This window comes from Periophthalmus magnuspinnatus, chromosome 8 (genome assembly GCF_009829125.3).
Source record: "Periophthalmus magnuspinnatus isolate fPerMag1 chromosome 8, fPerMag1.2.pri, whole genome shotgun sequence".
Lineage (NCBI taxonomy): Eukaryota > Metazoa > Chordata > Actinopteri > Gobiiformes > Gobiidae > Periophthalmus > Periophthalmus magnuspinnatus.
In genome coordinates, this window is record NC_047133.1 from 22,988,768 (window position 1) to 23,003,034 (window position 14,267).

General features: G+C 40.4%; 1 protein-coding gene across 1 annotated transcript in view; it reads right to left on the minus strand.

The window, feature by feature from the left end:
- LOC117375293 (dedicator of cytokinesis protein 7-like) overlaps positions 1-6,088 on the minus strand; it is a 45,118-nt gene extending 39,030 nt beyond the window's left edge. The window contains 10 exon segments of the mRNA XM_033971592.2: positions 539-582; positions 585-604; positions 695-765; positions 767-781; positions 1,854-2,070; positions 2,761-2,883; positions 3,021-3,089; positions 3,268-3,446; positions 3,915-4,002; positions 5,893-6,088. Of these exon segments, the coding sequence (XP_033827483.2) occupies positions 539-582; positions 585-604; positions 695-765; positions 767-781; positions 1,854-2,070; positions 2,761-2,883; positions 3,021-3,089; positions 3,268-3,446; positions 3,915-4,002; positions 5,893-5,942 (876 nt within the window). The 5' untranslated portion in view covers positions 5,943-6,088.
- Positions 6,089-14,267: the final 8,179 nt, after the last annotated feature.

Sequence of the window (14,267 nt, forward strand, 5' to 3'; positions counted from 1 at the left end):
TGTCACCTTGTTGAAGGACTTTTTTCAAGCTGCAATATACACCCAAATTGTTACATTTGAAAACAGATGTCATATACATACACATAATGTTGTGTATAACTTCATAATACCTTTATGACAAGGAATATATCAGGAGAAGGGTATGTGATTGAGAAAATGGCCGATCGAGCCAGGGTGGAGATTGCTGTTGTGAGGTGTGTGAGGTTTTGAGAAGAGCTTTCATTGGATCCGAGTTGAGATCGAAGTAGAAATTCTCTGAAATCTGTTAGAGGGATAAGTGGAGGGAGAAAGACAGAAAGAGGGTGAGAGAAAGAGAGAGGGAGAAAGAGGGAGAGAGTAACGGGTGGGGAGGTAATGCACATCAATTGATTTTTAATTCAGTTTTGACTCTGTAATCTTAACTCTGATACCACTTAGACCTTTTAAGACAAGGGAAACTCAATTAGTCAAATATGAGCTCATCATTACATAAGTGGTTTCTAGTTGTAAAATTAACTTAGAAACACTGAGTTCATCCCATTACTCCAACAAAACATACCTTTTTCTTTTCTCTGACATCATAAAGGGCGAGTGTCCCGAATATGGCTCAATTTCAATTTCAAACCTAAAACACATGTGCACACAATCATAATATTAAAGAAAGCAGAATCTTTAAAAGCATAAAGGACAGATAATGGCCATTTAAAGCACTCACTTCAGAGACAAACACTTAACCATGATTCTCTGGCCACAATGTTCTTTGGGCACTTCTGGGACAGAGCATCTCTTCCACAGCCTCATCCTGCCACACAACACCACCATAACATTTACACAAACGTCATGGCAACGGGACTGCAGGTAAAGCAATGGGGAGTACGACGATGTAACAGAATACGGATGAGCACAGAAACAAAGAATGGGGGTCAAAAGTAAGGCAAATAGTTTTATACTAAGGGCTGGATTTTAATCTGGACATTTGCTTCGGAGGAAGTTAAGAATATCATGTCTCCTGGAGCCAGGCTGTGTGCACTGCTCAATATGCACTGTATATTAATAGTTTAAAGACACTGTTCCTGATTTTTACCATCTTCAAAACATGAACAACAAAACAGTCTGAAGCAGTCCAAACTTATTCCTTACTTAATTAACCCTTTAAGGACTCGAGCACACTATGGGCCAGTATAGGTCACCTAGACTTTTAGATTTTTGTTAGCCATAAAAATCATATTAAAGGAAGTATCAGAATTTACTGCATTTTTTTCACACATCTACTTCTATTTTTCACTTTCATGCGTATTTTTTCTTTTACGCATCGAATAAATGACTGGGAAAATCCCGCAGCACCCGCACTCTCATTCGTCACCTTCGCGGAGCAACAGAGGCAGATTACCGTTGACGGAAAAATGTTTACATAGCCCCGTGTCTCTGCTTTGAGACGCCGTTTGAATTTACATGATAGAGCACGACTGGTTGCAGAGTTACGCTGCTGGAAAGTCCGCATCCGCGCGCTATCGCCGACGATAGGATCCGATGCTAAAGGGTTAACGCATTACAAGCATCCTAAAGTTTCTTAACGTTTACTACCCAGAGTGAAATTTTGCCATAACAACACTGCGAACAACAACCAGCATGCCAACAGTGCACCAGTGCTACTTCCTACTAAATTGGGTACAGCCCCTTCAAAGACTATTTCTGAGAATATATGCAGTATTCTTTGGTATACAATATTTAAAACCAAAACGATTATAACTTGAGTTCAGACTCAAGTTGAACTTGTTTGATAAAATTTGGGCACTTATTGTGTTTTTTTATTGGCACTGAGTAAAAGTTTTCATGTTCTGACAATCAGTTATGGAAAACCATTTTACACAGACCTCATCAGGAGGGGCATAGAGGCCGAGCAGGTCACCATGGCGATCCCGCTGCCGTGCTTCTGTGTTGCGGCGGTCCAGGTCTTCGGCCGCCGTGCGCTCCAGTACAGAGGGCAGCAGTGCGTCTGGGGAGGAGTTCTTTAGGTCGAAGATACTGGAGGCCCAACTGCCCCGCGGGGTTTCATCCAGACTGACAGAGCGCCGCTTTACGTCATCCTGAGACACACAGTGGAAGAGAGAGAGGTGCAGAGTGAGATCATGTTTTTGTTCCTCCAGGCAAATGTTTCAGCTTTAGTCTCCTCTGTGGGGGAAGGGCCGCTTTAACATAAATATGAGTCAAAATGTGTAGGTTTTAACGAATGATGAGTAATGATGAACAAGCTACCTCTTCAGTTTACACTAGGCACTTATAATTAAATTACAATAGTCATACATCACCATTATACTCAATTATATACAAGATTTTTTCAGTCTGTACTTTATTGGACAAGATAGGCAATATGGTGATAAAAATCTAATTGTAATCTCATTCCTGTGACAATATGCTATTTTTGCCACATCATTATTCACACATTTTTCTGCTGAATGCAGCTCTATGCTCAAACAAAGAAAGTTTTTCCTATCCAAACCTCTGATTGGTCTGATCTCAGAATTACTGTGATTGAGTGAAAGGTGGATAGAAACAATTACAATGAAGTTTTAACCTTAAGAAGAGGCATATGATGTTGTTACATTAGTATAAGGGCAATATAAAGTGTAATGAAAATTTTGATCTAGCTCCAATAAACTGACAGATATTTTTTTTAGCATATCACCCACCCATACGACAGGATGTGAAGTGAATGGTGAAATGGGAATGACAAGCGGGGGAAACATTCAAAGAAAATAATTTTAACAGTTGATCTACTGATCGTCTTGACGCTCAGCTACGGCGGCCTCATCCAGTTCAAAAGTCTGTTTGACCAGCCCTCGCTGCCTTTCTCTCTGCCGCTCAGAGTTTAGAGGTGTGTGCACAGTGCTATATTTCTGGTATCTACAGGAAGTTGAAAAATATAGGCCCCGTGTTAATGTATCTGTCAATCATATGAATAATAAACAGGGTCTTGTGTAACTTAATAAACAATGTGATGGAGGTTAGTTCAACAAAACCCACATCAGACAGTAACATACTTTCTTTGAATGATGAGCCAGTCATCTGTGTAGACTGCCAAGGCGTCTCTCACTCTGGGATCCAGTGGACTAAATAGAAAAACACATAAATAATAAAGAAGGCTTTTAATATTTATGTTTATTCAGTGTGAGAGAGAAAAGGCTTTGCTCCATCTTTAGTGCTGTTTGTCCTGTGTTGGAGCTATATTGTTCCTCTGAGTGTGATAATGGAAAGGGCAGGATGCTTGGCCATTTGCCTTGGACTCACTCGTCTTCCTCAGGCAGCGGGGGCTCTAGTGTAGTGCACTCTTTGTCCAAATGGAGGAGCTCCAGATCGTCGGGCGGAAACTCTATGAGCTGTCGCAGAGGCCCAGGCTCCACCCCCGGGGCATGGCTGCTCACATACTCCTCAAAGTCTATGGGCTCCACCACATCAGTCAGGGGCAGCTGTCAATAAACACCAGTTAGATAAGACAACGCTAAACATGAAGAGGAACACAGAGGTTTTTCATTTTAAACTAAAGGGTCTAGCAATTAAATATCTGAGACATTTACAGCGTTACAGATCATGTCTGAAGATCTAAGCAAAGTTTAGATGGATGTTCAACTGCAAAAATAAACTGTATTCTGTTCCGTGCTGTAAAAGCCAATTAGTTTTGCCTACTGACTTACACCTAAAAACTCAAACGGCTCATCCGGGATCATAACACACAGTAAGACACTGCCGCTTGTTTTAAGGTACTCACGAAACAATGAGTTAGTTATACTTAAATAAAACACATTCTTCGTTCAAGCACTTCTTGTGTTTAGGAGTTTCCTCACAAAGTTAATCACATATTTCTCCGGTCTCACTAATTAGTTTTTCAAACAAAGGGCTGTGAGCAAGTTAAACACAGGCGTGAGTCGTTGACTCACAGGGTGGTGTGCTGCTCCTCGCTTCTTTGACAATTGAGGAGATCCATAGTCTCTGGAAACTTGTTTTCTGACCTCTGAGGCAACCGTCCTGGGAAAAGGAAAAATGTATTACAATGTTGTACTCTTATACAAAAAGAATAACACAAACATGTTGTCCCTAGGCCCATCAGATAACAAAGTTTGAAGTGCAATACATTGCTCTAGCAAATATAGCCAATAAATAATAATATTGAAACAAAACCATAAAGCATAATTAGCCCCCAAAAAGTATTGTTAATGTACAATATGGATAAAAAAAACACTGCAGTACATAACAGAATGCAACTCTATAGCTCAAATCTCATTGCAGTTCAGAAAAACAACCAACATTTTCCCACTAGCGCCAACAAAAGTACTCATAAATATTGACCTCCAAAAAGTATTGTTCCATCTGTATTGAGCAATAAGTCAATATACTGTTTATCGTGACAGGTCTAGTTGTGTGCCTCTACCAAAACAACGGTTTAACTCATAATTACATGAATTTACTGAATGGAAAATGGCTCATCCAGCTATACTACAAAGCAGGCCATTTGAATGCATTATCACATGGTTTTCAGCTGCTGCTCGCACTGATGCTGATGCAGCTGTTGTGAAAGGGAGTTTAACGGATCTCACAGAAAGGTGGCGTCTTGGCTCTGGAGACCAGGCACAGTGCCAACTCTGTCCCAGGCCTTTATGAACTAACGGCAACGAGGGGCTTACAAAAACACAAAGCAAGGAATAGCAGTCCTCCAACTACAACTATAGGCAGATGGATGGTGAGTGGACTGAGAACATAATGCACATTTTTGCTATTAAAGCTGCAAATGACTACACAGCTATGAGAAACTTTAGGGGGAATGGTTTGTGATTATTATTTGGTCCCTCTATGGTAATAAAATGGGAAATTAAACAGTTACAGTGCTGTCACCAAGAGTTTTTTTTTCCCAATACAGTATTCCAAATGTATCTATTAGCAACTTGGCAAACTACAAACTTGCAAATGTCTGGACTTCCATTTAAAGCAGGAAAGAGGAAAGCTATGGACTGAAGGGGCAATAACCATAACACCCCTCTCTCCCACCCTTTCCTGCATCCGGCATTAAACAATAGTGTGAGTCCCACCAAGAAGAAGACTTATGGAATGCAACTTAAATCTGCAGGATGCACACTATCGACCTAAAAACAAATAGGTTAAAACATCTGACCTTTCACTCTTTTGTTTGTGCATACATTTTGAACAAACTGGTAAATATAGCTGCAAATGCATAGTAAAATTCCTTTCCTGCATCAGTCTTAAAACAATAGCATGAGGCCCAACAAGAAGAGGATTTATGGAATGCAACTTAAATCTGTGGGGTGCACACTCTCCACCTAAAAAAACAACCCTTTTGCTTGTGCACACATTTGGAACAAACTGAGAAATATAGCAGCAAATGCATAGTTAAATGGGACATGCTTTGCACAACTATGCCCAGCCTATATAGATCGTCAATCCATCCTTGTTTACAGTCCATACAAATGATGCCATCTTAAATGGAAAGAAGAAGAACCTGTTTACAACATGTGGAAAACAGGCAGTAGTTCTTTTGCTGCAAGGTGTTCTCACACTTGAACAGACCAACATCAAATCCCGATACCAAACACGCTTCCTCTTTACCACTGTGTTTAATCACACTTCTCACTTTTACATGGAGACTACCGTCCAATAATAACGCAAAGCACTAGAGATGATAACACAGTCCGCTCCACACACACAACTATGAAGAGTGGCTAATAAATCTCTAGTCTGAGCAGATTAAGAGCTTGTGCGGGTTATTTGAAATCAGATACAGCTGTGTAAATAAGAGTTTTAGGATAAGCGATACAATAAATCCTAGCTTAAAGGCTACGCGCACAGTGTCCAGCGGGTCACCACCTCCAGAGAGGCTGTTAAACAATAACTAATGTCATTTACCGGTTGATTTTATGAGCAAACGCCCTTCTTTCGCTCGCTGTAGAAGTCATTTCTTTTCCCCATGTGCAGAAAGTCTAAAAGTAGAGTGAAATAACTACTCCCCGCCGTTTCTTGGCTGTCCCGTCTGTGTTGTGGGCTTGGGACTTGGGAACGCTTCCTCCTCCACGCTGGGACCCGGGCACGGATCCTCCTATGTTGCTCCTAGCGGCTGGGAGCTGCACACGCAGCCGCTCCGCGTACAAGTCTGACAAAGCAGCAAACGTGACTTTGAAAACCCATTACATCCGCTACAACTTCAAAATAAATGTGCACTTTCAACATTCATTTCAGCATTTGGCTTGGGCTGCAGTCATAAACAATATGAGTGTCCATGGTGTTTTTGTGTTTTCCTTTTGGATCACACAAAAGTGATCGCGCATACTTTTTCCAGATTAAATCAGAGAAATAAAATCATATTTGACATATTTCGTGTATTTCATTTGTTCGCCACACCGCTCAAATGAAGTTGAATCTCCTAGTCAAGACTTCCGGTACTTTCCAACTTTACGCTCAGTTCACCATTTGTGCGCACAGACCTCACCTGACCGGTTTGCAGCAGCTGGAGACAAGTGCTCACACACCACAGTTTAAGGTTACAAGCGTTTCAGTTTCAGAGTTACAAGCGTTTCAAATGTTCACTTTGAATCAAAGCTGCAGAGCCAGTCCGTTCAAACCAGCATCCTATAAATGTACTGTCCGTCATGCATAGCGGCACAATGTGCGATATTCGTTCCTAACAGATTTGAGCGCTTTTGTGCCAATAGTAGCGACATCAGGTGGTAAAACAACTTACCAGTGAAGGAACCTATTGTCCTAAAACCACTTCACCAGCAGGTGGGGCCATTTACCATAAAAGGTAAAGAAAGAAAGCCATGCCTCAAGTGTGATTGTTTAAGATTCAGTCCTCAAATGTGACCTAACAAGATGACAACATTTGCAGCCGCATTTGTTGGTTTATTATCAGGCGTGGCTCAGTGCTAAGTTAATGTCCCTGATCTTATACAATAATTTGGGTTTAATTACTTGGCTATAAATGTCAGCATTAATAAATGTTAGGTAAATGAATCAAGCATCTCTTGAATCCTTCACTTCACTAAACCAAATAATATAGTTTAAGCTGAACAATGCAGTACCTTGTAAAAGTACAATTAAGAAAAGACTTAGACAGAATATTATTACTGGCCTAAATATCCAAAATATATACTACTACTATGTGCTCTCTACATTGTACTATGAAGTATTAATACTGCCACTGCTGCTGCTGTTTTTGTAGCCCTCCCCCCACGCTCTGTCAGTGCCTCTATCCCGCAGTAGTCCTTTCAGCACCCTGGAGAGCGGCTGCAGGTAGTCGAGCTGTCCTCAGTGAGATGGGTGATGAATGGCATGAATGGTAAAGAAGAGATGTGAAAAATGAAAGAGCACAGGCCAAATTAACCTTGCGTGACAGTGGCTTGGCTGCAGCAGAGCAGGGACAGACATCTTGGGGATATATGTTTATGTATGGAGAGGCAGAGCTGCAGCATCAGGCTCACAGCAGGCACTAGTCTGTCTCATAAAAGAAAGCTAACAAAACTAAATGAGGCACTGCTTTTCCCTTTGAAGCAGCCGCTCGGTCACGCTTTCACCCCAGTGTAGGAAAAGAAATGTTAATCTTCAGTTGAGCTAAACCTTTTTGAAATCCTGCATATACAAAAACAGATGCTTTTAATTTTCAATAACTTTTCATCCTTCACTTGAAAATACTGTCAAATGTAAATCTGTATGGCAGTAGGATCCATACATTTTCTGCAGGTTTCCTACACCAACTCCATGTGGGCAGTCCCCATGCATTCTTCTGTCTGCACCTTTCCTGTCTGCTTACTTGCATTTCTGTTCATCGAAAGCTTTCAATTCCTAGATCTGTACCATTGTTTGAACGCCCAGCCCCCACCGCCCAGTGAGCCCCCACCTCTACTACCACCACTGCTGTGTTACCGAAGAACAAAAGAGAGAGTGTCAGACACCACCCACTAGATCTCTTTCACACCAGGGCCCCCACCTCAGTTCCAGATGGGGTTGCCTTTTTTCAGGGCTTCTCTCAACCCCAAGAGTCCTTCAAAATGGAGGCCCCTTGCCCCCCTGGAGACCACTACTCAGCTGCCCGTCATCCACCTGCTCAGTCGCCACGCGCCCACGGCCAGGACACAGCCCCTCTCCCCCTACACCCCAAACCCTGCACCCCGCCCCACAGAGCCCCATTAAAATCATTAACCACTTTTTACTGGGATGTGCTTCCAGGACATGCAAGCAGCAGTAAAAAAATAAAATAAACTAACATCATTATCTCAAAAAATGACAAGCAAAAAAATCATTAGTTGAGTAAACAGGCGCAACAAAAAATATCATTTGGAATTTTTTTTTTTTTTTTTTTTTCTGGGGATGCTTATCACAACTTGAATTGTAATAGTAACACATGCTTTGGATCTTGGCTTTTCCAGCTGCTGCCAAAGATAGATGGTGGATCAGTGTTCACCAGACTGAGCACTGTAATCAATAATGCTAATTCTAATCTCCTTTCAGTGGAGATGGGGCAGGCAGATGCACATCCACATGTAACATCTTCAGGAGGTTCTCTCCTCTGACCTCCAACCCTGTCGTGACCTTTACCCTCGAGGGATGGAGAGTGAAGTAAAGCAACAAGACACATCTGCCACAAGACAGCTGTTAACTCCATGAATGTTTGTGCTACAAAGAGGGGTGGGTTGAAAGTGGAGGCTAAAAAGTATTAATAGCTAAATTACACCAAATCTGCCTAATTACTCCTGTAGCCTCCCAAGCATCCTCGTCAAGCTTAACAACATATGGCTGCACAATGTGATGCAAATATCAATATTGTGAGAATGTATTATTGTATTTAAATAATACTGTAGTCCTCCTAAATCTGGCAAAATAAAAAATTAAATACGCATCAACCAGCATCACTAATAGTGCATTTTTTCCTTGAGTTCAGCATGAATAGGTATTTGTAAAATTATAACTTTGATACAGTAGTAAGTGCAAGGACTCTACAGTGTATATGGCTGATTTATTTTTTGCAAAAGCTAGAATTAAGATCAGAAATACTTGACATGCTATGGTGGATGTCTTTCCTACCATCATGCAACCATACATAAAACTATTACAAAGTACAGCAATGAAAAAGTAAATGTAGATAGTATGTTTTTTCTATCTTTAGCAATAAATTGTAAGAAAATGACTGAATGCTACACATTGGGGCCAGCCACCAGCAGCAGGCAGCCACAAATTTTCCACTGCTTTCATTACATGGATGAGTGCATGCTATACTGTCAGTCACGAACCACACACTGACATTAGCATCTTTAAACATATGCAGATCTATGCATATGGTACTATATATTTATGATTTCTTTATGGCACTTCAGCCAGAGTTTTAGCAGCTTCTGTGTTGCAGGAAATGACAGGACCCCCAGCCACCATTACTGCTCCCCCTCGCAGCCCACCACCACCACCACCATCACCACCCTCCAGTCCCTGAGGGTTCGAGCACCCAAATCAATTGAAAAGAAAGAAGAGTGCGCTGTGGTCCTCCCCCTACATCTGTCAGGGAGGGAGCGCAGGAGGGGCTGCACTCACCAGCAGTACAGGGGAACAATATCACTCCATCTGTCACAAACCGTTTCATCTCTTATGGGATGAAATATAGCTTGCATCTACATCTACCTCCATATCATCTATGTATTAGCTTACCAGTGCCAGTGCCTCTGCCAATTCCCAGAACTATACGCAGTGGCTTTTTGTCTCATATTACCACCCACCACTGCGCCCGCACTCTGCAACCACCTTGTAAATTATGCTTTTAAGCCAAACAGCATGTTAAAAGAATTCATGCCACTTAATGAAAATGGAAGCAAGTACAGCATTTGCATATAAAAAAGTTCCTGTGTGTATAAGAGCGGCTATATAAACCATCATAAAGGAGAAAGCCGCATATTGCATTTTGATGGAAATTGTGAAAAAAGTCAGATGTGATCTACTGATAACATCTTTCCAATTCAAATAGTACTGCTGCTGTGTATGAAGAATATGGGTGTGGCTTTGTTGTTTTGCTTCTGAGCTGACAGGCTTTGCAACGTTCAATATCCTATTTGCTATATCACATTTGTGCTATCAGGCCTGGTAACTGTTCCGAGGCCTAGGAGAAAATGAAACCTCTGGCAAATCATATCACTATCCTGACGTCCGACAAAATAGTGATCCAGTAAGCTAGAGGAAAAACATCACTGAAATGGCCTGAACAGTACAAAGGAAAAAATAATACCAAAACTGTATATACATCCCCAAGAGTCATCTCTCACAGCAGCAGGTAGAGCAGCCATCTCGGTCATTCATATTTAATTTCACAGGAGTTTCCGGCCAGACTAATGTGCTATTGATTTCGACTCTCCCATTACAGTGCAAGGGAGGGGGCAAGAGCTTAGACCAGAGAGTGAAAGAATCAGATTGAACATGTAGCGAAGGAACACAAAAACATGACAAAAATACATTTCAAAGTGAAGTTTTTGTTTAAATTATGTCTATGGAAGCAACACAAAGGGCAATTTCTTAAAAAGAGCAATTCTACCTGAAGAAGGAAATTCCCTCCATAGTATTTACTAGTTATTAAAAGTATTTATTTGCTATTCACGCAGTAGCAATGGTGGTGATTGTTATGTGCCTGTCATATACTAGTTATATGTGAAACGAAAGCAAAGATAGAGCTAGATAAACAAAGAGACAGCATGGGAGTCTTGTGTGTTTAAAGCATGTCTCCAGATAATTTACCAGACAGGACAGTATGAAACATTAATAAGATAGTTTTAGATATAAAGGATTGTAACTGAAACATGTTTGTCTTTCGAAGAGCTTAGAAGTATTGCTATTACTGTCAAGACCAGAAATGGAATTAAAAGAGAACTCATGTATTTAGGAATATGTAAATAATATTTCTTACATGTATGCATCTATTTATACTCTCTTCACTCTTCCATGGGGAGTTCCACAGCAGGTCTACCTTTAGTCTATGTCCTTCTTTGCCCTTTAGAAGACATACTTGGCCAACACAATGACTACAGCAGCTGGTGAAATTAATTGCATATGGCTAGAGTCAGTGGTTCTTTATTCTTTACACTGTGCTTAAGACAAAGGGCATATAGTGAGCAGGACAACAAAATGTACATCTATAAATACAAACATGACAAGAGTAGTTACTTCAGAGACCTACTCCCACCAGCCTGTCTCCTCTAATAATAGCCCAAAGACAACACATGCAGACAGACAGAAAGACATAGAAAGAAGGGAAGGATAGGCAGAGAAAGTGTAAAGCATGAGGGAGACCACACAGAAAATATGCCAAATAAAACATGAAGCGTAGAATTAGGCCAGTTGCCATTACCAACAAATGTCCTTTAAAACGAGGCTAATTTAATTTTGGATCCTTTCCTAAAAGTAATGATCGCTTCAGTGATTCTGCTTTCCAACACAGAATTGCCAAGAGCCAGGCCTGATGGAGAGGCCAGTGAATTAACCAGACCTGCAGGCCTAATCATGCTCCCCTCCCCTGAGAACACACGAGGGCTCGGGCTATAGTGTCACTCTTACCCCCATCTCCCATGTGCACTGGGCCAGCACTGTCTACCACAGGCAATGGCAGCAAGTGCATATCATGAATGTGAACTGTACAGATCGAGGAAAGCAATATAACACAATATAAATTTTATGAATGCTGTTGATTGCAAAATTTGCATATATATATATATATATATATAATATATATATATTATATATATATATATATATATATATATATTATATATATAAAATATTATTTTTAAAGTGAAATGCCAATGTCAATTTTGTTACTTAACAAAATTGAGTACGTAAAAGTAAGTAAAAGTACAAATACCAGAGCAAAAAATACTCACGTAAAAGTAAAAGTATCAGTCACTTTACTTGAGTAAAGGTTTGATAAAGTGAGGTTTGAGTTTGATAAAGTTTCAAATGTAGTAATTTGCAGTGTAAATTTGTTCAACAGAAACAATTGAATTCATTCTTTTTTCTGTCTGTTTTATTTGTATATATTTCTGTTTGCTCAAACTATGAACATGTTTGAGCAAATATGAACAATAAACCTTAAACTTTTTACCATGTCTCAAACAATAATAAAAATACTTTTACTCTTCAGTCCTGTTCAAAAATGTTGTGGTGTAGAAAGTATAGATACCTGTTCTCAAATGTATTGAAGTAAAAGTAAAAAGTATCCACTTTAAAATTTACCTGTGTAAAGTACAGATACCTAAAATCTATACTTAAGTACAGTACTTTACTAATTTTACTTTGTTATGTTCCATCACTGGTTATTTCACAGTAATGTTTAATACTTCAACCTCAAGTAATAATTGTAAAGACATATTTTAGCACATGAAAAAATATCAAGGTATTAGGTTTGTCAATATCATCCCGAACTGACTGGGACATTATTCAGTTTTGCATCGTTTTAAATGTCTAAATGTCCTTGAAAATCTATTTTTGACTAACTATTTTCGCAAATAGCTTTTTTTATTAAAGCTATTTGGATTTTTTGTTTGTTCTTTTATTTTTAGCAAGTACAAACCCGCCTGCAGCCACAAATGATTTGTTGTTGTATTTTTGTTATCTTGTGATTCCAATAATTTCTTTCCAATGAAAGACATTTTTTAAAACATTTATGAAGCAACTAAAACATGTCATTTATTATTTTTGTGTAGTTTGAGCATATTTTGGCGAGTTGGTATTGTTTTGTTGACTGATAAACTTGAAAACTGGTCAAATTTCTTCATCACATCTGAGCGAATTCCTCAATATTCAAAAAGAAAGGGACCATTACAACAAGGCCCCTAATCACTGGAGGTGGACAAACCCTTAAGAATAAGAAAATAATCAGTGGAATAATAAAAAGGCTTTTAAGCAAAAGCAATGCTTGATCCTTGATTCAGAGATGCACAATAGGCGCTTCAAATGCCCTCTTACCCAAAGGGAGGATTCAGCTGCCGTGCTACTAAGCAGGGCTCTAATGAGGGGCCACAATTAAGCCCATTTATTCACATTAAGTGTGAACTGTAAGTGGGGCTGCAGTCAGTCGACAGGCCTAGGTGCCTTTGTGTGACAAGAGCAGCTTTTATTTGTAGCATAAAGCCGGCAAAAACACAAGCACCTAATGACTGAATCCTCCATCTCTCCTTCTTAGGCACTGGTAAACAGGAGCGGTGGCACACACACTGACTCAAAGGCTCCAGCACATCTAGGCAGAGTTGAGTCACTGCCTGACAGAACGGTGGGGGCGGGGCTAAGACAGACTGACAGTGGGGCTCCATCTCTATCCTCTTATTAACGCTTAACGAGTGCTTTCCTCATGCAATATTCATCTTCACTAATATCACCCAGGCTCTGCACTGAGCTTGCTACTTATGTAAGGCAATTATGTAAAATATCAGACAAGGCCAATGTTCAGAATGTGACTGGAAGTGGACTGTAGGACGATGACAGGCTGATAGATACTGAGGATAGAGAGAAACCAGCGGAAGCACACTATATAAGGAATTCGGTACCTTACTTGTCCTTATGGGAGAACTGAGGCATCAATACTCTGCCATTATAACAAGTGGTCAGTGTCAATAATGCAAACATATTCCTCCCACACCTTAGCTCCTGAGAACCACAGACATCTGAGGACTCTTCAAGGTCAGCTGGGGAAAAGCCAGACTGGGCTTCACTGCAGTGGATCTCCTGGTCGACTACAATAATAGCACTACACAAATCACATCAAGCTAGTTACTTAAGATAATTTACCACATCTGAACACACGGAAATAAAACAACCAGACACAAATTAATAAATATGCAGTGATTTACACACCCACCCCCCAGGTCAAGGCCCTATGGGGGTCTGCACAGAAATAGGTCATTTGTCACACATGATGTCCCGGGGCAGAGGATGCATTATAGATGAGTCCAAACAGCATGTCTCAGTGAACACTCGGCACACAGGAGGCAACAGCAGGAGTTGGCCATGCAAGGAGGAGAGCCCTTCAGGAACAGGAAATTGCATGGGATGTCGTAAACTTAGTCAAAAATCACTGCTGGACCCGTCATGGCAAAACGAACCAACAGGATACTCGGATTCCACCCCATTCACTGCTGAAACCCCCATATTTCTTGGTATTTTTAACCTTCCAGACAAAGATTAATATATCTAATTAGTTATTCTCATATCTGCACCTGACTCAACAGCAAACCATCTGCCTGGTCCAGAAAGCTTGCCCT